We start from the raw sequence: 24,462 nt of genomic DNA, 5'->3' as shown, positions 1-24,462 counted from the left end.
AGCCTCCGAACCCGCGAAGGACCCGTTGCTGAAACTGCTTCCAGATGTTGACTCCTCCCCTTCCCCCGCTCGGTGCAAACGAGCCACCTTTGTATTCCCCGGCCGTTCGGCCGCCGCCTCCATCCGAATAGGAATAAACTTGTTTTTAACCGTTCGAGGCTGCCTGAGCTTTTTGGACTACCGCGACAAACGCGTACGTCTATGGGCCGACGACAACACCGGACATAACAGTGGCGACGAGGAAGTGGATTTGGACCAACGCTACGCAACGATATTGACAAGCTACAAACTATGGCTACGCACGGGCTCCCAAGTCGACTACCCAAATTCAACGGCTCATCATGGTCATTGTGGTTTGGACGCCTGCAATTTTACTTCGAGGCTCACAACATCACTGATGCAGCAATGAAGAAGGCCAACCTGCTAACGCTGTGTGGGGAGCAGACATACGACACAGTCTGTTCTCTGATTCAGCCACGCACTCCAGCAGCCATTGACTACGACGACATCGTAGCAGCGCCACAAGAGCACTATGACCCAAGGCCATCGGAGGTCTACTGTCGAGCCCGCTTCCAACGGTGAGACCAAGTGGAAGGCGAAAAAGTGGCCGAATACGTAGCGGCTATCAAAAAGCTCGCTGCTGATAGCAATTTCGGGACGTTGACCGCGACAACTGCAGCTACTGCGCAGGAGGGAGGATCGACTGCCACACCTGCTAACACCACTATGCTCTCCTTGGACGTTTTGTTGCGTGACCGTTTTGTGTGCGGACTGCGTGACGCAGGCCTACAACAACGCCTGTTCGCGGAGACGGGTCTCACCTTCTCTAAAGCCTACGACATCGCCCAACGAGCGGAGAGCGCCGGTCACCAGGAGAGGGATATTCGACGAAACGTCGAGCCGGTGCATCACACCAGTCAGCAGTCAGGTCATTCCATGTTATTGTCGGTGGCACCTCCAATGAAGAGCACACAGAACGCTTGGAGCTCATTTTGGAAAGGCTGGCAAATGTTAATTTGCGCATCAGTAAAGAAAAATGTGTTTTTGCGGTGCCTGAAGTGAAGTTTCTTGGACATCAAATTGACGCGCAGGGTATCCATCCCACTGAAGACAAAGTGCGTGCAATCACCGAAGCACGAGCACCTACTAGCAAGCAAGAACTGCCGTCGTTTTTTGGGGCCATTGACGTTCTACGACCGGTTCTTAGAACATCGAGCTACAGTGGCCAACGATCTATATCAGCTCCTGCAGAAAGAAGTCCCATGGACTTGGTCGCCACGCCACTAAGAGTCAATTGTTGTCCTTAAGCAACTACTTCGCAGATCTACTGTTTTGCGACACTACCACGAAAGGAGACCCCTACTGCTAGCCTGTGACGCATCACCATACGGAGTGGGAGCAGTCCTCTCCCAAGTTGACGACCAAAGACGGGAAGCCCCGATCGCTTTTGCTTCGCGCACCCTATTGCAGGCAGAGAGGAATTATTCCCAGCTAGATAAAGAGGGACTTGCCATCGTCTACGCAGCAGATCACTTTCGGCAGTACATTACCGGCAGGAAAGTGACTTTCGTAACAGATCACCGACCCTTATTGGGTATTATGGGTCCCCAGAAGCCAATGCCACAGACAATGTCGCCGCGAATGACACGATGGTGCATCAAGATGTCGGCGTACGATTACGAACTCGTACATCGCACTGGGAAGAAACACCAGAACGCCGACGCACTAAGCCGCCTGCTGATAGACACCACAAAAAATGAACCACCCCCGCCGGGTGATATACTCATGTTCGAGGCGCTGCCGAACCCTCCGCTAACAGTTGACACGGTAGCAGCATCAACGCAGGAGTGCACTGTCTTGAAGGAAGTCTACGCAGCTATACAAGAAGGCAACGTGCAGAAGCTAAAGGGTGAACACTTCAACGCTTACCGCAAGCAAGCTGCGGAGTTGAGCACTCATCGCGGTTGCGTCACCTTGGGATCAAGAGTTGTAATTCCAGCGGCACTTCGCGAAACAGGCCATGTCGCTTGTCCACGCAGGTCATCGAGGCATTGTTGCCATGAAAAAGAGCGCCAGAAGTTATATGTGGTGGCCTGGTATCGACCACGATATAGAATTAACAGTTCAAGATTGCCAGCCTTGCCAATGCAACCACAAAAGCCCGCCAAGAGCCCCTATTCCTGAATGGTAAAGACCAGACACGCCTTGGCACACCCTGCACATTGATTTTGCTGGACCTATCGAAGGGTGTTCGTTCCTGGTGGTTGTAGACGCATACACCAAGTGGTTGGAGGTAAAACAAATGGCTACAATGACATCGGCAGCAGCTATCGAGACTCTGCGGTCGTTGTTTGCAACGTTTGGCCTACCGCGCAAGGCGGTCTCAGACAACGGCACTCCGTTTGTATCCACGGAGATTCTCAAGTTTTACAGCAACAACGGCGTCTCGTCTGTTATATCAGCTCCTTACCACCCGGCTACGAACGGACAAGCCAAGCGCTACCTGGCTGAGCTAAAGCGTGCCCTTACTAAAGACCAGACTGGGACAATGCAACGCCGCATCGCGCGCTTTCTCTTCAGACAGCACGACACTGTTCAAAGCACTACTGATCAAACGCCAGCGAAATTGATGTTCGGACGAGAAATGAGAACCCAGCTGACAGCAATTGTCCCGAATCCCTCAGCGAAAGCACCGTCGGAGGAAGAAAAGCTCCCGCATAGCAGGAGAATTGAAAGTGGACAGCGCATATACGCCCATCAGTTCCACAGAAAGCCCGGCTGGGTTGAAGCGACGGCACTCAAACGCATAGGTTTGCGGTCATGGCTCGTTGACACTGGTGGAAAGGCCACACGCCGCCACCTTAATCAGCTACGCCATTTAGGCAATTTGCCAAGGGAACCTCCCATTCAAGCAGCCACCTCGACGGAAGCTTCGTTCCACTTAGCCTGGCATCTCGCACCAGATGAATCGGCGCCACCGCCAGCCGGCCCTGAACACAAGAGAAACGACACCCAGCGAGCGGAGGCTTCTCTTCCTAGTGCGTCCAGAGCGTCCACGCGTCCACGGCGGCCCCCAGATCGCTTCCAAGTGACAATCTGAGGAGAGAGGAGATGTGTTCCAAGCACCCCTGTGTCACGAGCGAGCTTCCGAACCCGCGAAGGACCGGTTGCTGAAACTGCTTCCCGATGTTGACTCCTCCCCTTCCCCCGCTCGGCGCAAACGAGCCACCGTCGTTTCCCCCGGCAGTTCGGCCGCCGCCTCCATCCGAATAGGAATAAACTTGTTTTTAACCGCTCGAGGCTGTCTGAGCTTTTTGGACTACCGCGACCAACGCGTACGTCTATAGGCTGACGACAACACCGGACATAACATGCTCGTACGTGTCTATACCATTGATTACGTATTTTTGGCAAAAGCCTTATGTGATGTTTAATTCTTTGTTCTTATATCCAACGCTAGGATGCAGTATTTAAAAAGAAGTGGTAAACAATTTAGTTCTCTGTTAAATTCAGTTCGATTCTTTTTGAATTGTATGTGTAAGTGCGACAGAGTTACCTTTGGGAGAGCTGGGAATCTGGTGTACAGCAGTGAACTTGTCACCTGCAAGGTAAATGATGGATATAATGAGTTAGTGATTGCTGCTTTTGTTTAAACACCCATATTGTGATAATGGCCAGAAACCAAGCATTGAGGAAGTGTATGAACTAGTTACTAAACGCTCTTTGACGGGAATAGTTCCTAAAGACAATGAAACATGCAGGTAGCAATGGACGCGACCACAGTAGTCAATCGCTTGTTTGAACAATCCTAGGTTGTTTGAAGGCAATCTATTCAACTAACTATGCAACTGAGTTATAGGACCACTTTGATACTTGTGGCCTTCGCAGTTATGTGAAGTACACTTCGCAACTCTTAGAATGCTTTCGCTTCTCCTTGAAGTGTCTGACCTGATACAGTATTTAACCCCGTTCACGCCGCTTTCACATTCGCGTGCAGTCCATTGTTTCTCGAAAAACACCACACCAGTGCCTTGAAAGCGGTACAATGGCCGTTTCGAACTTGCCTAGAACGCCAGCTGCTGGCTGGCGTTCTAGGCAATACGCGCATCTACAAAAGTTGAACTTTGTGTTGACGCAGTAGATGTGTATGATGATATTAATGGCTGAACGCTTTGCAATATCTTAGATTTGACATTTCATGCGCCGAAGACTAACACTATTGACACGGCGAGACAATTGATGCCAATGTGCGCGTCTTCCGTGCGATATAACACGAGAAACATGAGTCGTCGGGATAGTTAACGTCTCTCCACTCTTTATTTTTTGCATAAGTTTGAAATGCTAGCTCATGCTGTTGAACACCTGCATTCCACGTAGAATTTTTGTATTCGACTGTGGCTCTGTATTTTTCATTTGAACATGGTGGCCTCGACACATCCGACTTCATATAATATTCTTTCGGTTCTAGCTGGGCCACACTTTCGTGTGCAGAAAAACAGACACAAAAGACGTTTAATATGGTTAAGATCTCTTAGCAAACGTCAGGCACGTTAAGTATGCCTGTCAATCAATCAATCAATCAATCAATCAACCATTCCATCAATCAATCTATATATCTATGTATCTATCTATCTATCTACCTACCCGCTAGATTGGTGTAACAAGCTGCACATTTCTTTTTATCGTGAGGCTGTGGCCTTGTCAACGCTGATGGAGTATCTCACTTTTCCGCAGAATTACAAATAACGGCATTGTAGGTGGTTCGCAACTTAACGAAAAATATATTTATGCCCTAGTGTATATTACATAAGTTTCTAGAAACGCCCCTTTTCCAGCTTTCACCGTAAATGTGCCACGCTTGCTGCGCAGGCCTGGCCTTTTTTCACACCGAGAAATGTTACCGGGCGACAAAGGCAGTGGGGGAGTCGTTCGCTGCCTCTGTAAGTGTCGCCTGTAACCGCACAATCTCGCACAGAAAAGAAAATTTTTAGGAACGAATGAGCATTGAGTCTGGTCCTGCTGCGTGGCATTCCAGTACGCTACGGCAGGGAAGCGCCATTGCTTAAATTTCCTTCATAATAGTAACCTATGCAGAAGTCATGTCACGAAATCAACCCAGTTAACATATGCAACATGGTATCATGATAGAGAGAAACTACAGACAGGAATAAAAAAACGAATTTCACAGAGAATGACTCATTGATTCATTGCTGAAAATCAATATAAGAGGGGAAGCCCCAATTCTTTAAAGTAATCAGCCAAACCATCCACACAGTGCCCATAATACCTGCTTGCAAGTGTGTTGTGGCTAGCGCACTTACTTCTCCGTGAAAGCAAGAATAATAGCTTAGTGTGGACTTCTCTATTACGATAATTTTGTGAGAATTTTCGGTATAGAGAGGACCTTGTATGTGTACTTGTATTTGCTGCCCCCAAAAAGTCTACAATGAGCTCCGAAAAATTCATTTTTGGAGCTTCGCTGTGACTGTGCTCCTTGTTAGGAGCAGGCCTGGTGACATTTCTTCTAACAGACATCCAGGATTTGCAACAGCTGTACTATACTTCGATATTAGGAATGCATAAGCCCCTCAAGGTGGTGTGAGGTCTCAGCCATTCCGCAGTGCCCATCTCCTGTGCCTCCTAACAGAAGGCAGAGCCCACAGCCACTTCGCCTGCCATTCCTCTTCGCCTCGTAAGACAGCACCCAGTGCGAGACGCTAGCCAGAGACTGCCTGGGACTGCACGCACTGCTAGCGTGATGTGACACTTTGTCGTGCTTGTGCGAGCGTCACCCTAATTGACTGCAGTGTGTTTTCAGCTTATGCTTCAATAAATATGTAATTACAGTGCGCGCGTGTCTTCAGCTTTTCCCCCCGAACCTCGTATTTGGTGCAATTGACGACGATCCTCTGCTACTGACCATCTGCGTCTTGGTGTCTCGTCAAGCCAGCCTTTGACCGAAAATGACCTGCTAGTCAAAGCCTCCAACAACATCAGCAAGTAATCGAAGCCTTTGTCAAGCCAATTGATAGCTTCGTCGAGAGCCTGAGAAGCCTTTGCACCATTTGCCGCGTTCGTAAAATTGAAGCCTAGCTAGAGCGCTGTGGGAACCTTTCCAACGCAGATAAGCCCACTCAGCCTTCGACACCGTTCAAATTCCGGCGTTTCTCTCTATTCAGCTATCGCCTTAGTAAAACTCCACAATTCCTGGAATTAACTGGCATGAATTGAATTAGGCCACAATGTCCCACCTGAGTGTCGAGCTTCTTCGAGAAGAACATGAGAGACGCAACTTAGAAACAACTGGCAAGAAAGACAATCTTCTTCAGCGTCTTTAGAACGACATCGAAATAAACCATGAGCCAACTCCAACGCCGGACCAAACGCATCGGTCGCTAAATTATCATTGGGTGCCACTACTACACCAGCGCTCGCGGCGTTGATGCAGCAATCGCTCCAACCTGCACCGGTTGTTACGGCGTTGCCTGACCTTTCAGCGTTGATTCCGCACTCCGAGACAAAACGTACACACAGGGCTTGATGAAGTGCGTCGCGTCCAACAACTTGCCTTTTGCAATGACGCCACTAATCGACTCATCACGTCGAGCAAATCGAAGGGGACAACTCGTAACTGGCACTTGGTATTTGACCAGCAGTATGAGACATGACAGGAGTGCAGCAACGCACTCAAGAGCACATTCTCATCGGGGCTTTCCCTGTTCACTGGGCTACCACTGGAAGGCCATGAAACGATCCTTGAGGACAACAGTGTCAACGATAAAACAGAGTAGCCGCAGCGCTGTTTAGTCAACTCGTCAATAGACGAGAAAAGTTTTATTCATCGTAAAGCACCTCCCCCCCCCCAATAAAGCACTCACCAAAAAAAAGACTGAGGCAACTAAGCCGCAGGTCAATTCAATGCCGAAAGGCAAAACCAACGCGAAAATAAATGCCAAAACGCCCGCCTCATGTCAGAAGCTTAAGCCCAGAGCATCAATTTAGCTCAGCAAAGAATTTGGTCTGGATTTTAATTCCTTTGAAGACGAAGCACCGGAAAGAAAGACACCACGAGCTGCTACATCGCAAGATAGAGCTGTTCAATTAGGAGCCCTTTTCAAGCGAGCGAAGCCTGCTACTGACTTAGCCTACAGATTACACGCCGAAGCCACGGAACCTCCGAGTAAAAAGCCTGTGCTGAGAGTGGCTGCCAAAACGCCTCAGCAATTGAAAAAGCAGCAGGACAGCTCTTCTGACTCTTCTGAGTATGACGCACCGAAACCGCTTCCGGTCAAGAAGCCAGCAATCGCAAAGGCGACACCAAAGACCAACAATACCGCATTAGGCGAGAAAGTGGCTTCCAAGCAGTACGAGTCAAGCTCTGGCTATTCACATGAATCTGAGCCGAAGACTACGGTGCTGACGCCAAAAACCGCTGCCACTCTGCCTATCGCCACAGAAAAAGCGGCTCCGGCTAAACCCTAGAAGGACGACAGCGACTCACCTCCGGAAAGCAAAGACGACCAGCCTCCAAAGAAAGTTTCCAAGCCTCAGGCTGCTGACGCCACGAAGACATTTAGAGGTTGTGAGCTAAAACACTCTCTTGACCTTAGTGGTTCGTCACGCTACCACCACTACGCCAACGTCGCCAGCCTTGTGCTACTTTCAAGACTTTCCCGTGCTAAAGACTATGGCCACGAGACTTGGTCGTCAAAAATAGGGTGGTATGTGGGGGGTTGGCCATCCCGCAGTGCCCATCGCCCGTGCCTCCTGACAGATGGCAGCGCCCGCAGGCACTTCGCCTGCCGTTCATGTTCGTTTCGTGAGACAGCGCCCAGCGCGAGACGCTAGGCAGAGACTGCCTAGGACTGCACGCATTGCTAGCGTGATGCAGCACTTTTTCGTGCTGCATAAGCTCCAGCTCGCCAAGACTCATTGAACTCGTCCAGTAAAGCACTACGTGCGTGATCACTGACGTTGCACAATTGGCTGTGTGATATACCATCTGGCCCGGGCGACGACGGTCGATTAAAAGAAGCAAAAGGCGCGCCGAGCTCTTTCACTGAAAAAGGCAAATCTAAGAATGTATCAAGGGAGTGTGGTGCGTTAGCAGTAGTAAGGACTCTTGTGCAATTTCATGGGCCTGTAATCTTCCTACAAGAATCTTCCGCTACATCGATGCCCTTTCTACGCTGGAAAAGTGCCCATCACGAGCCCTACTCAGACACCTTCGATGACGCACAGAATCACGAGCTTTCGTGGGTCTCAACACCCTCAGCCATATTGGCATCAATTTCCCCAAATAAAGAAAACTTCTACAAGACCCACCTTAGTAACATAAGGATGTTGACTGTCAGGTGACAATTCCACGTATGCACAGCAAGCGTTCCACACCCACAGCAGAAGTACGTTTTTTCGCACTTGAATATTTTGAAAAAATATACGCCGACAATTTCAAAGTTTTCACCGATCAATCAGCCGACATAGTGCGCAGAGCAAGCGCTGCAACGTTTGTTATCCCGTCTCTAAAGGCGTCTTGGGCAGCGCGACAGGAGTGCCTTGTTTCATCGGCAGCATGTGAAAGCGTGGCGATTTAGGCAGCCCTGAAGAAAGTGAAGTTTTGTAGGGGGAAACAAATCGTGCTGTTTTTGGACAGTAAGCCCGCTTTGCATTGCTTAAAACATGAATTGGTTTTGGATCGATGCACTCAAAGATCACTGTGAATCCTTAAAAACCTGCGTGGCATTGGCCTAAATATTACGTTTCAATGGATTCCATGACATGGGGGTATAGCGGGTAATGAAGCGGCTGACAGTCTTCGCCGGAGTGCTCTGGAGCTTACGCCAACGAAGAAGGCTCTCAAAGACAATCAGCGTATATTACGAGAAGCTGCCAATAAGCATTTTCGCTAGTTATGGCTGACGCCTCACCAGGCATGTGTGACATAAGTGTTATCAGGTGAAGAGGCCTGCTTGCTTCATCGCATCCGAACGAGATCAGCGCATACACCAGCATGGCCCACAAGATCAGACTCTCCGTGATCCCATTGGGCCCTAAGTGCAAGGAAAATAGTGATATAGAACACTAATTGCTTGTGTATCGTGAGCTTAAGAATGAACGGCAAGGTATATTTGAGGATCTGCAACGTTTAGGTTCGCCACGTGACAGCGTGACTGATATTGTGTTTCCGCGTGGTCAATCGATCTCGCAGGAAACAGGTGCCGTGACTTCTTATGAAATTTTTGAATGCTACAGACCTCGCATGTTACTAGTGATAATTGAATTATGTTTGGGGTATGGTGCAGCGAGATAAAGTACCGGCACAATAATGGATGAGGAATTTGTACAGAGGCTGCCGGCTTATGCATACTTACGTCACGCTATGCACAATTTTTATTTTGAGAGCCTGCTCTTGCTTAGTCAAATAACAAAGTACATTAGCTACAGTTAGCAAAAGAGGAAACCGGGCGGGCCTGTTGCCTGTGAATTATGCAAGGCTAGATCCACCGGCTACCTACAACATCCGAACTCAACTTAACAGTCGCCATGTTTAAGAGACAGGTTTCCGAGGGTTAAGAGAATTGCAAGACTTCACCCACCATTGGAACTCCTGTTTGTTCATAGGACGTTGGATCATCTTTTGCATGCGCCTTGCTATGCATTGATCTTCAATGGACTTTGTTTGCCGAAATCTGCGCTCTGCACGCCGACGAATCGCGTGAAGTTGCTTCAACTCCACGTTCGTTTTCGTATGGGCATGGAGAATACAAACAGCACAATAAACTTTAAACCGAGGGATCGACAAACGTTAGCAGATCTCAGGAGCAGTGATCTTTCCAGAAAAAGCCGAAACCATTCGATTTCAAACGTCACACAAAACAACATCAAAGACCGCAGAGCTCGCCACACTCCGCTGTGCAATCCACAGGGTTGCTCGAGGAGCACCTCTAAAATGGTGCATTCTCACCGGTTTGAAACCAGCTCTGTATTGTAATTTACCTGTGCTACGTCATGAACCTTATGCCCAATTGGTGCTTGAAACAAGACACCAGTATCAAGAAGTACTAGAGAAAGGACATGATGTAACTTTTCGATGGTTATTAGGCCCCTGCGGAAGCACAGGTAACGAGCATGCCAACGATGAAGCAAAGAACGCTCACGAAAATGGCATGATGGATCGCAATTCCCTGTCACGAAGCGACGCTGCCGCAAGGGTTAACACGCTCACGCACATTGTCGCCAGGTCCGTGTGGAACACGCCCGGGTTTCTCCACACCCATCTTCACCGTCTGGGTCGAAACCTACGACTTACCATTACATCTGGTTTATCTAGATGTGAGACAACCATTCTCTGTTGCATATGGCTTGGGGTATCTTTTTCGAACGCCTTTGCTTGCCGCATCGGATGGGCAGACAGCCCTGCGTGTGACCGATGTGGCGCTGAAGAAAACTTCAGGCATATTTTGTGTCAGTACCCTCAGTACAACTGTCAGCTGTATTTATACGCCTCAACGACCAGCTGCTTTCCAAAAAATTAATTTTGGAATGCCGGAAACATCGAGATTCATGCCGAAATGTATTGAAGGCGCTCCTGAAGTTTCTGAGATCGACTCTCTTCGTCAAACGTTTCTGAGATTCTAGCGTGTGTGTGTGCGTTTTCGCGTCCCTCCCGCTCTTTTTCTCTCACTCTCTCTTTGTTACTTCCATGTCTTCCTTTTGCTTTTCCCCAGTGCAGGGTAGCAAACCAGATACTTGCTTTCCAGTTAACCTCCCTGCCTTTCTTCATACCATATATATATATATATATATCTATCTATATATATATATATATATATATATATATATATATATATATATATATATATATATATATATATATATATATATATATATATATATATATATATATATATATATATATACATCATAAAGTCCCGTGTACTCAGACTTGGGTGCCCGTTAAAAACCCCAGGCGTTAGAAATTTCCGGAGCCCTCCACTACGGCGTCTCTCATAATCATATGGTGGTTTGGGGGCGTACGTTGAACCCCACAAATCAATCAATCATATAGTCAAGTACATCCTCCGTGAGTGGTCACAACGTGGTTTGTTTCGACGTTTCGGCCTGGAGTCTGGCCTTCATCAGAATCCTGATGATATATATATATATATATATATATATATATATATATATATATATATATATATTTATATATCAGTGTGTGTTATTGTCTGCTAGGTCTCAATAATACTGTGTCAAAACACGGAAAGATGAATCCTTAGGTGTACACTTCTTTCTCATATATATATATATATATATATATATATATATATATATATATATATATATATATATATATAAATATATATATATATATATATATATATATATATATATATATATATATATATATATATATATATATATATATATATATATATATATATATATATATCGGAGCTAACACGGGAAAGATCCAGCCCTGACAGCGTTCAGTTTTCGAACTGATTTTTTTTATTATCGCGCTGCACCTGCCGCGCGGCTCAAATGCCAACTTCTTCCTTGACGAGCGGCGCATTGAGGCGCTTCAGGGCTCCCCCCCGTAGAGTGAGAGCCGTAGGAATCACTAGAGGAGTCGCCCAGTGGACATGCTTGGATGTTAGTATCCATACTTTAGACTGAAACCCCGCGGCCGCGAGAGCGGCGATATAGGCAGGTTTCAGTCGATCAGCAGCCCCGACGTCTTCACGGCTATTGATGTCCAGCGTGAACGTCTTAGGTGTACAATGGAGTACGCGGAATGGGCCATCATAGGCTGGTGTTAGTGGTCGCCGTATTCTGTCACGCCGAACGAAGACGTGGCTGCAGTCATGCAGATCCTGACTGACGAAGACAGACTGGGGGTGTCGGTCGGAAGGAATCACAGGAGCAAGGTCCCGAAACGTGGTGCGCAGCTCTCGAATGTACGTGGAGGCATCGCGAGTGGAAGGTGGCGATGATGGCTCGAAGAATTCTCCTTGAAGACGCAGGGAAACGCCATAGACTAGTTCGGCTGACGAGCAGCCGAGATCCACTTTCAATGCTGAACGGATGCCCAGAAGTACAAAGGGGAGGTGGTCGAGCCAACGTTCCCTTAGCTGGTGAGCAGTGAGGGCAGCTTTCAGTTGTCGATGAAGCCGTTCAACCATGCCACTGGCGGAAGGATGGTAGGCAGTTTTGTGGATGTGTCGAATGCCCAGGATATTGGCAAGTGCGATGGAAAGGGCCGATTGAAACTGACGGCCGCGATCAGTGGTGACGACAGAAGGGCATCCAAAGCGCGACACCCAGCCGTTTGTGAAAGCCTTGGCAACTGTTGGTGCTGTAATGTCGGAAATGGGAAACGCTTCTGGCCATCTGGTGAAGCGATCCACACATGTCAGCAGGTAACAGGCTCCTTGCGATGACGGAAAAGGACCGACGATGTCGAGATGGACGTGAGAAAACCTTGCGTCTGGAGGTCGAAACGGGGATGTTGCCATGACAGTGGGACGGTGAACTTTAACGCGCTGGCACTCAAGGCAGGTTCGCGCCCAGCGTCGGACATCAGCATTGATGCTTGGCCAAAGGAAACGATATGTGACTAGCGTCTGGGTCGCACGAATACCAGGATGGCTCATGCTGTGCAATTGATCAAAAATTGCACGACGAAAAGCTGAAGGCACGAAGGGCCGAGGGACACCAGTAGACGTTTCGCACGTTATTAATGAGGTAGAAAATGGAAGCGGGCACTCCGTGAACAATAGAGACGTGGATGAAGAGCGAAGACGATGCAGCTCAGGATCGTTGCTTTGGGCAGCTGCTAGCTCATCCATGTCTAGTGGTGGCGGGGTCAACAAGGCATCTATGTGGAATAGTGCAACAGCAGCAGCATTTTCCGGCCCATGTACGTGTCTGAGATCCACAGTGAACTCGGAAATAAAGCATAGTTGACGGATCTCCCGTATAGTATAATTGCTGTGATTGCGATGGAAGGCAAACGTCAGGGGCTTGTGGTCTGTAACGACGTAAAAGTCCCGGCCCTCCAATAAATGACGAAAATGTTTGATGGCGATGTATACCGCGAGGAGGTCTTTGGCAAATGTACAGTAATTTGCCTCTGGTGGCTTCAGTTTTTGCGAGAAAAACCCAAGGGGCTGCCAACCGGATACGTGCTGCTCGAGAACGGCGCCAACTGCCCCGCTTGATGCATCGGTAATGAGACAAATTGGGGCATCAGGGACGGGATGTATGAGCATGGTAGCGTCTGCCAAAGCCCTCTTGGCAGTGCCGAAGGCAGATGCAGCGTCCTTGGGCCACTTCAGTGGCGCAGCCGGGTCTTTCTTTTTAGCCAATAGGTCGGTCAAGAGCTTTAGGAATGTGGCGCACTTTGGAAGAAAGCGGCGATGGAAGTTAAGCAGGCCCGGAAATTCTCGGAGTCTCTTCAGTGAAGTCGGGGGTGGAAAGTGTTGAATAGCCTTCACTTTGCTGGCGAGTGGTTGGATACCCTTTGGAGTGACAAGCTGGCCTAGGGACTCTATTGTAGCGACGCCGAAGAGGCACTAATTGGGATTAATTATGAAGCGGTAATCATCCAGGCGGTGGAACAGGGTGCGCAGGTGAGCTTCATGCTCAGGGCCGGATAAGCTTGCTACGAGGAGGTCATCAAGGTAGGCAAATACGATATCAAGACCTTGCATGACCTCGTTGATAGTGCGCTGAAAGGTCGGTGCTGAGTTGCGCAATCCAAAAGGCATTCTCACATATTCAAACAGACCGAATGGGGTGGTGATGGCCGTCTTCGGAATGTCGGCGGGTTCTATAGGAATCTGATGGTAAGCCTTCACTAAGTCAATCTTAGAGAAGATTGTGCACCCAGCCAAATTTGATGTGAAACCCTGTATGTGAGGAAATGGATAGCGGTCTCGTAGGGTGTGGGCATTGAGAGCGCGGTAATCCCCACATGGTCTCCAGTCGCCAGGATCTTTCTACGGCACCATGTGGAGTGGCGACGCCCAGTTGCTGGAGGAAGGCCGTACAATGCCGAGTTCAAGCATGTGCTCAAACTCACGGCGGGCGATGGCGAGGCGTTCTCCAGATAGTCGACGGGGTCTTGTAAAAACGGGAGGTCCAGTGGTCACAATGTGGTGAGTGATGGAATGCTTCACCAGTGACTCTCTGGTGTGTGGCTTCGTGATGCTGGGAAAGTCGTCGAGTATTTTTGCATACAGCGAAGCAGGCGGGAGAGCTCGCAGTCCCGTTGACGAGGAAGTACAGAGTACACCGTTGATGGAGAGGCGGGTGTCGAGATCAATGAGGCGATGAGCATGCATGTCCACAGCAAGGTTGAAAAAACTGAGGAAGTCAGCTCCAAGAACAGCTTGCGAGACGTCAGCGAGGATGAAAATCCAGCGAAACATACGGCGTAGCCTAAGGTCAAGTGTAGGAGAGCGTTGGCCGTATGTGCCAATGGCGGAATTGTTGATCGCTTGGAGTGGGCAGGTCTGTTCGTTGCGATGGCGATCTGCACAGGAGGCCGGAATGACGCTAACCTGGGCTCCTGTGTTGACTAGGAAGCAAGCGCCAGTAATCTTATCAGAAACATAAAAAAAGTGTCATGACTTTCGACCAGTACCACTTGCCGCCGTCAGTGGCCGGTCGTCGCATTTCCCTACCAGGAGCACGGGCGAGTGCACTTGCGAGCCGAGGCACCGAATCGGCGGTGGTACCAGCACACGGTTGAGAATAAAACGTCCCGCGGCACGTCGGGTGGCCGAAGTTCCGGAGAACGTGGGGGCGTCGAGGAGCGACTGTGTATCAGGAACCTGGATGACGGTCGACGATGCGCAGGTACAAAGTCATCGAGGCGCCTGACAAGGGCGTCCAAATGGTTCTCGATGCTTGCGAGCACCGGGTCTGCAGCGGTGGCCGGTGACGGTGTGGTAACGGCATTGAGGCTATGTGCCCGCGAGTAGTCCGCCACTCGGTCAGCCATTTCAGTGAGTGTGTCTATTGGGACATCTCCTGCAGCTACGAAGACAGGGACCATGCTCTGCGGTATGCGCTGGAGGAACAACTCACGTAACAGCTTCTCCTCTTGAGGGGTGGAGGGGGCGCCAAGGAGCTGGTGCATGCGTCGCAGGAGCTGTGATTGGCGACGGTCACCGAGCTCTGTAGCCGTGATGAGCTGTTGGAGTCTGCTGTGTTTGGGCTCAGACCTGCGGGAAATGATAGCTGCCTTCAACGTGTCGTAGGGATGGCTCGAGTGCGGCGACGCTAAAATATCAGCTAAGTCATCGGCTACGTCCGGAGGTAAGCAGGACACCAGATGCCAGTGCCTGGTCTGTTGGCTGGTGATTTGCCGTAGACGGAAGTGCGCCTCGACCTGCAGAAACCATGTGCTGGGGCTGTTGGGCCAAAATGGTGGCAGGTTGACATGTTGAATCGCAGCGACTGCAGCACCGCTAGGTCTGGCGTCGTCTTGGGCGTCAGGACCGGTAGGATTGGTGGCAGAGCCGGCGGGATCCATGCGGGATGATCGGGGCTGTGTGTTCTTTATCGGGTCATTATTAACTGTCGGAGCTAACACGGGAAAGATTCAGCCCTGACAGTGTTCAGTTTTCAAACTGATTTTTTTTAATAATCGCGCTGCACCCGCCGTGCGGCCCAAATGCCAACTTCTTCTTCCTTGACGAGCGGCGCATTGAGGCGCTACACACACACACACACACACATACACACACACACACACACACACACACATGCACACACACACACACGTATATATATATATATATATATATATATATATATATATATATATATATATATATACGTGTGTGTGTGTGTGTGCATGTGTGTGTGTAATAACGTATCACTCAAATAAACATTAGGTTACATTAGACTGCAAGTAGCCGTGCAAAAAGATTGACAGGATCATTAAACGAGTTTTCAAACAGGCGATCGCACTTCTTATAAGAGCCCCTAACGAGAAAATACATGAATTGGTGCTTCATAACTCATCAGAAGAGCTTATAAAAGCTCAAAGAATTGCGCAATATGAATGGCTAACGCATAGTAAAACAAGCCGAGCCGCTTTGAGAAATTCGGTATAAACTACGCAAGCCAATTCAGAGCCAAAAAGAATATTCCGTATGAGATCAGGAAATGTTTAGTAATCTTACGATACGAAAAACATGCACCCCGACCATCATAAGGCAAAGAGAGCTGAAAGTGCTAAAAATGTACATACCAACGTAGAAGATTTACCGGAAAATACATACGTAGCCGCGGCCAAATACAAAGAAAATGACAGCATGACTATAGCAGTAGTGAACAACAAGGGAAATCATAAGGTCAGCGGTTCGGTGAGAACAACCTTTGCAGAAGAGGCCATAGCATCCACTGCAACTTCAATAATCGTTAGTGACTCGCAGACGACTATGAGAAACTTTGCAAGAGGGCGAAAACACTAAATAGCTTTAAAAATATTGGCTGGACACAAATACCAACGAACAGTAGATATATCTGGGCACCCGCTCGCTCCTCCTTGCCCGGCAATGAGGCTGCACACGAGACAGCTCGAGGACTTAAAGACCGAGCCTCTGGATTGCCCTGGTTGGGCTTGGAGGACGATGACAGATTTGAGTGGATGACCACTTACAGAGATATTACAGAGTATTGCAGGCTAAGCAGGAAAATTCATCCTCTCGCACACTCGTCTTTGAACAAAGGACAGCTGGTGGCGTGGTGCCTACTTTAGACCAATACGTTCCCTAGCCCGCAAACAATGAACCACTGCGTGCCGAAACTTCATTAAGATAAGTGTAAATTTTTCAACAATAGGGCGGACTTGAACCTCATTTTAAGGGCATGCCCGCAAGCCCCCAAGAGAGGTGAATTCCTAGACGACAGTGGATGGAATACCGCGCTCCTCAGCTCTGACTTTCAATTACAAGCCCGCTTAATACGGCAGGCCTAAGACGCCTCCAAGGCCCACGCGATCATGGCCGTCATCGAGGTTTGATCCTTCCCCTCCCTCGGCTAAAAGAGGAGGAGGATCCTTCTGCTAAATAAATACAGTTTCTTCATCATCATGATCATGAAAGTCACCATCCCGCCTCATACTTCAAATTGCATCGATTGGCACGGTACGGGTGATCTGCATATTTTTTCATCAAGTATCCTATTGCGAAATCACTTTCAAATTCTAGTAAGCTCACTGCGCAACAGGTTCATTAGGACATTCTTCAGGAGAGGCTTAAGCCTCTCTCTATGGAAAATGCACCGTTATTAAAAGCACGTAGCGGTATTAAGGTCGTTTCAATATTTATTATTATTACCTTATGTTACTGAGGGCCAGTTTTCTTTCGTTTATTTTCAGGTTCAACCCACTATTCAATGCAACAATGCGCTTCACATATTTAAGTTATGTTTTATTACTGTTCTGTTTCTGCTAAATACTTCAAATAAAGATACGTCCTACGCTGGCAATATAACTGTTGCACTTACTTGGGAGCATTGTTCCAGCGATGAAGCATTCTTTGTTTGCGTAGAACACATCGTACGTTCCTGACATTTTCATGTCTTCACGTTGAGTGCCTGCCACATTATGATAAAAGGGTAAGTCATGCATTTTGATGACAAGCATTAGTCATTAAGTACAAAACAATTTGATTGTGAGCACTTATTTGTTGCCCTGGCTGCCTTTTTAGAATATATTCTCAGGCTTCAATTTTTTAATAAATATATTTCCTTCATTTCACATATATCTTAAGCAAGATAGAGAGGAAAAATAAGAAGAAAGGCGGGAAGGTTAACCAGGGCTGAGCCACGGTAAGCTACCCTGCCCTGGCGAAGGAGAGAGGGGGAAGCAATGTAATAGAGTAGGAGAAAAAAGTAACTGACTGGGCCAATGCGGAACAGTTTCACATCACAAACGAAGAAACAGGACGGTGTCTTTAAAAAAACGCAATAGAGCTTTCAATCCTTTCGAAATTAGAATAAGCAGTGCCATGGTCCCAATACTTCTCGATCGTGCAATACCTTCTCTCTAGTTGATTGAGAACACAGCGCAAGTGGAACCTCTCGTTTGTGTATGCCTGACAAAAACATAAGGGGTGTTCAATAGTCTAATTGACGGCGCAGTCGTCGCACACCGCGATTTCTGCCATCCCAATGTTAAATGAGTAAGAATTGCTGAAGGCTAGCCCAGACGCAGACGGCACAACACTGTCTCTTCCTCCCTGGTAAGACCAGAGGGTAGCCGCAGTCGTAGAGATGGGTCGAAAGAATGAAGTTGATGATGTGCAAACTGCGATGGCTGCCACTTATGAAGAGTCTTGTTTTGAGCCAGCTTACTTAGTATCTAGCCGCGTGAATCCTAGATAAAAGTACGGAAAGAGGATTTGTTGTTACATGTGCAGTTTTGACTGCTTTATCGGCGAGGTCGTTGCCGGAGATACCGCAATGACTTGATATTCACTGGAACACAATGTTGTGTGCTTGTTCGGTCGCATAGTGTCGCATTTCTTTGATGTCTCACACCAGTTCGTTTGACCCACGATGAAGTACCGACGAAAGACAATGTAGAGTCACCTTGGAGACGCAGAATACTGCCCAACGATTGGCCGGTTGTTGCTTGATGTAATCGATGTCACCTCGCTGGGCGAAAATTTCCGAACCAGGTAATGTACTCTTGTACCAAAGTAAGTAACGCTGATGTGTAGCTATGGGATGACGGTGGAGCTAGTCTGGATGGTAGAGCCATCCATGTATACGTGAATTCTTCCAACGTACAAGGTGTGTAAACAATCCAGAGCTGATTGCTTCAAGGCCAATGTAGAAAGGATTTTTTCTATTTCTTATTCCTGGGACGAAAATGCACACGTTGGGTTGTCGTAGGCTCCACAAGGCGGATGGTGAAAGCGCCAAGGGCATAAAACTTGATAGTAGCAAAGCGCGGTGGGAGCTGACAACCTTAGAAAACGACGCCCGCAGTTGTTTTTCTAGCAGAAATGACAAATGGCTCGATACCTCCGTCAAATGTGCCGAATATGTGCTATCAGAACGTCGCTTATAACGTACCTCGTAAGCGGAAGATTCCGAGCCAATATAGCTTTCCAGCAGTTGAGGTAGGCCGAGACAAACATTCAGTGCCTTTGCTTGCACACACTGAAGTGCTGTAACGTTTGATTTGCAAGTTTAAGTAAGCAGAGGAGAACTGTAGCGCAGAACACCTGTACAATGTGTTTGGTACAGCTGTCGCATAGAATTCAATGACGGACCCCATCTTTTTCCAGCGATGACTATTAGGACGTGGGAAATGGATACCAGTTTCACTTTCAAACTCGACACGCGAGGGCTCCAGGAGAAGTCGCGGTCAACAATGACACATAGAAAATGGTGGATTGCTTCTAAGAGATGAGTTTTTTATCTTATCGGGTAACTTGTCTTATCGGGTATCGGGTTATCTTATCGGGTAACTTGTTTCTTATAGGGTAACTTGTCATCGCCATGCACAGGAAGGCCACCAGTGCACGTTTTTCTGTTGAGACTGTTAAACCTTGCGTGCGAAGATAATCAGATGCTTGCGACGTTACCCTCTGTATCCTTGCTCGAACTTGTAGGCGTGACAATGCTGATGCCCAGACACAGATTTTAGCAGCGTATATTGAAAGACTGACTATTTCCGGAAGAGCGTCCGTCAGGCCAAGCAAGGCGAGGTTAAAAAGAACTGGGCCTAAAACACCACCTTGCGGGGCGCCACGGCACGTGTTGTGGTCTGAGGTCGGGCCATCTTCAGTATATACAAAATAGGATCTTCGTGTCAGGTAGCTTCGGATCGATCGAAACATTCGCCCTCCTAGTTCCAATAACAGTAGTGTGTCTGGTATAGCTTGATAGAAAATGTTGCCTTATGTACCTTCCACATCAGGAAAAAGCGCAAACTCTAGTTTCCCGACTTTCTACTGCTTTAATGACGACACCAAATCAGTGACATTGTCAATCGACAAACTGTCTCGTCGAAATCCCGCCATGGAGTCGAGGTAAATGATGTGCCATTCAAGGAACCATTCCAGACGTGTGAGAATTGTGCGCTGCATAAATTTCTCAACGCAGCTGGCGAAAGCTGCAGGCCCGTGGGATGTCAGCTCCAGAGGAGACTTCTCTTCATTTAGAAGTGACACAAGATGGCTGCATTTACAATCTTGAGGGACGACGCCATCTTTCTATGATTGAGTAAATAAATTTGGCAGTTGCCGTCTAGATGCTTGGCCTAAGTGACGGAGAGCAATATACGTTATCAATCGGGCCCTGGTGAAGGAGAGCGCCTACACAGTGTCAGTGCAGCTTCTAGCTCTTCCATAGAAAATAGAGCATCTATGCTTATACCTCGTTCACCGTGTATATCGCATAAACGCATATCGGAGAATAGGACTGCCCCGTCGGTGATTGATGTTCGCGCAAACATCCTCTGCAACGTCAATTTCTCGGCGGTTTAGATGAGGCGTGAGAGCCTTGAAGAGACGACGTTGCATGGTACTTAAGCGAAGACCTTGTAAAGCTCTTCTCAGCACATGAGACCATGGCTTCCGTGGGTGTACTGGTTCGCAAAAGCTTTTCCATCGTTGATCCTGCAGCTTGTCTATTCAACGCTGTGTTTTTTTTTCTGCATAAGCGTTAAAACTCTGAGGTCAAGAATTTGCTTGGTACGCCTGTATCTTCTCCCAGCACGTCTACGTAATGCCCGAAGCCCTTCTATATTGATGTAAAGCTCCGTGCATTTGTGTTTGTGTAAGGCGGTGCACACAATTTTTATTGCATCGGCAATTACTTTTAACGCCACGAGGAATCACTTCTGCACCTGTCCTCTACATGATCTTCATGGAGTGTCCGGTCTATATACCGATTGACCGGTGAGGAAGAAGTCTCCTCGCCATCAATGATCACACACGTCGGAATGTGATCGCTACCATGGGTTTCAATATCTGTAAACGAGCACACTTTTGAACTCAGGCAACACGACACCAGTGTCAGGTCGAAGCAGCTGCTGTACGATGCTCCTTGCAGGTGTGTCGGGCTTTCATCACTCAGGAGCCCATAATACGCACAAAATGTATTGTCTCATAGCCAAAGGCTAGTGCAGCTGTGCTTTAAAGTTACATAACTGAAACTGTAATAGTTGTAGTTGATGTACACAGAAGTAAAAACTTCAAAATTGTGAACGTCATTCAAGAATGAATATCGGTCTGCGAACAACAAACACTTGAATTCAGAAAAGCAAAGAGAAAAAAGTAAATATCCTATAGTTTACACAAACATTTGGTCATTAGGGGCGTACAGTGTGGCAGAATCTTGTTGTTCCAAGTAACAATTATAGTTGTCCCATATATTCTAATGAAATGAATAAGTAGATTGCAGTAGCAAAAAAAACACACAAAGGACAATAAATAAACACAGTAAAAATTAGAACCCGAAGTCAGTGAGCTCAAGCCAAGAAGATTTTTAGGTGTGCGCTGCTATGCAAGACATTAACTGTCAGTGGCCACAACGATTCGTCTAAATTTGTAAATATCACAAAACAGCAGAAAATCAAAGATGTGAAAGGGATATAATTTTGTTCACGAATTGTAAATATTCATGGCGGCTGTGCTTCAGAGAACTGAAGGCAGTCATTGACACCGCATGGAGAAAAAGTTTGCGATGAACGTACTGATCAGCATTGGCTTCTTTGGACTCGCAACGCATTTTTCTGTCCAGTCGACTGTAAAACATTTACTAATCAGTGATTCGACATGTTATCAAGTGTACTTCACTATGCCACCAAGATATGCACGATTCCATTATTTCACTGACAGGCAGCTTGTTAACCAAGCCATTCAGCCCCATCAAGCAGCATTTTTAACCTTCATGATCACTAGTCGCTTTTAACACCAAATGAAGATCGGCACCACAAGCACCGCCACCAGCCACCGTTTTTTCCAATCTTGAAATCATCAGCGATTTTGACCCCACAGCTTCAAGCTTACTGACTACTAATAGAGCGATAACAATTACATAGACAGTCTCGGCACGCTTTTACCATTAACAAAAATTCTGTCATGCACCGTGTATGTATACGCATTTATATACAGGAAAACTCAAGATTAAAAGCCGCCCATGGTCGGCTGCCAACTCGCCAATGAGTACTTATCTCCCACGCGTACATTTTCCTTGCGAGCCCCTATTTTTCCACCTTGCCATCTATTGTTTAAAATATATCCACCAACCATTTTATTTATTTATTTATTTATTTATTTATTTATTTGTTTATTTATTTATTGAAAGTACCATACAGGCCCACTGAAGGTCATTGAGTAAGGGGGGCATCAGTATACAAACGAAATAACAATAAAAGAGAAAAGCAGACGAAAAAATATTTAAATATATAAAAGATTACAAAAATCAAGGTGCAACAGCGTTATACAATACTGTAGTGCAACGAAATCAGGTTGTCGCGAAAAATTTCACGGTTACAAATGGATACAACATGATCCAGAAGACCGTTCCAATATGCAATGGCTCGAGGCTGTGATGATAAGTTAAATGCCTGCGTGTGACCATGAATGCGCATAAAACTACGTGCATTATGAATGCGCTGGGAAGAGCGCGCAGGAGAATAAAGTGGCAAACAGTGAATTTCGTTACTATAAATGTACCTATGAAACAGACATAAAGCCCCGCCGCGGTGGTCTAGTGGCTAAGGTACTCGGCTGCTGACCCGCAGGGCGCGGGTTCGCATCCCGGCTGCGGCGGCTGCATTTCCGATGGAGGCGGAAATGTTGTAGGCCCGTGTGCTCAGATTTGGGTGCACGTTAAAGAACCCCAGGTGGTCTAAATTTCCGGAGCCCTCCACTACGGCGTTTCTCATAATGATATAGTGGTTTTGGGACGTTAAACCCCACATATCAATCAAATCAAACAGACATAAAAGGGCAATGTTGCGGCGTATTTCTAGTGACTCAAATGCAAGGTCTTCTTTTATTATGGTAATACTTGAATGATAGTCGTAGTTTCCGGAGATGAATCTCGCTGCCCTATTCTGGACGGCTTCCAACATACGTACCAAGTAATCTTTATATGGTGACCATGTGGATGATGCATACTCTAGCTGTGGGCGAACATAAGTAATATATGATAATGCGCGTACGTTAGAAGGAGCGTTGCGCAAGTTTCTGCGGAAATATCCGAGAGATTGAGATGCTTTCGATGAGACAGCTGCTATATGCGTAGTCCAGGATAGATCTGATGTAAGGTGAACGCCTAAATATTTGTAAGATGGTGTAGCTCACACAACGGCGTTATTAATTCTTATAGTGAAATGCTGAATTGTTATGCTTTCGAGTGAACGTGATTAACTTGCATTTAAAGGCGTTAAGGGACATCTGCCAAGTTTCGCACCACCGGAAGGTTAGGTCAAGGTCATTTTGGAGAGCGGAATGATCATTAAAACATTTATAGTTGCGGTATATGGCGCAATCGTCTGCGAACAACCTACCTGTGGATGAAAAGTTATTCGGCAAATCATTAATGTATATTAGAAAAAATAACGGACCTTTTACAGTGCCTTGGGGAACACCCGATGTGACGTCGCAAAGGTTAGATGAAATGTCGTTGATCACCGTAAGTTCCTCACGCGAAGAGAGGAAGCTTCGTAGCCAAGACAGGATTATTGAATCAATACGGAGTGCGGCCAATTTAGAGATTAAACGACAATGAGGGACAGTATCGAATGCCTTGGCGAAATCAAGGAAGAGGCAATTGTTTTGTTCGTTAGCGTTCGTATTAAAGTGAAGGTCAGTCGTGAATTCGAATAACTGGGTGTCACATGAGTAGCCTTTCCTGAAGCCATGCTGATGGGAGAAAAAGTTGTGTGATTCAAGGTGATCGTAGATATGAGAAGCCACGATATGTTCAAGTGGTTTGCAAGAGATGCATGTAAGTGAAATGGGTCGATAATTACGGGGCGAGTGCCTGTCACCGGACTTAAATACGGGAATCACCTTACCAGTCTTCCAATCCTTAGGCAGTTCGCCTGATGATAGCAACTGGTTACATGGGAGACAGAGGAAGCGGCTGGAAATATCTGTGGTGTTCTTCAGTATTTTAGAGTTAATGTTATCAATACCTGATGACGTAGAAACCTTAAGATTCGTGATGAGTTGGGCTATACCTTTCGGCAGTGACAATGATTGGGGCCATTAAAGCGAAAGGGTGATCTGGAACAGATGGCGCAATAGAACGATTTTCCTGCGCAAAAACAGAAGCGAAGTACTCATTGAAAGCAATAGCGAAATCTTCATCAGAAAGCGGCGTTAGTTCACTAGCGTGTATTTTAATGTGATTAGGAGACTAGTTGTAGGGTGAAATTATTTGCCAGAACTTTTTGAGGTTATTTTTGGGAAG

At 47.2% G+C, this 24,462-nt stretch overlaps 1 protein-coding gene across 1 annotated transcript in view; it reads right to left on the bottom strand.

The window, feature by feature from the left end:
* The window catches only part of LOC119180048 (uncharacterized), a 51,227-nt gene that overhangs the window by 2,853 nt on the left and 23,912 nt on the right, over positions 1–24,462 (bottom strand). Inside the window, exons 6-7 of the mRNA XM_075869503.1 lie at positions 17,527–17,616; positions 3,557–3,601 (exon numbers count right to left, since the gene is read on the bottom strand). Coding sequence (XP_075725618.1) covers positions 3,557–3,601; positions 17,527–17,616 — 135 coding nt within the window. The remainder of the gene's footprint in view (positions 1–3,556; positions 3,602–17,526; positions 17,617–24,462) is intronic.

This window comes from Rhipicephalus microplus, chromosome 7 (genome assembly GCF_043290135.1).
Source record: "Rhipicephalus microplus isolate Deutch F79 chromosome 7, USDA_Rmic, whole genome shotgun sequence".
Classification (NCBI taxonomy): domain Eukaryota; kingdom Metazoa; phylum Arthropoda; class Arachnida; order Ixodida; family Ixodidae; genus Rhipicephalus; species Rhipicephalus microplus.
The sequence above is the reverse complement of the archived record's forward strand: the minus strand, read 5'-3'. Positions and strand labels throughout refer to the sequence as shown.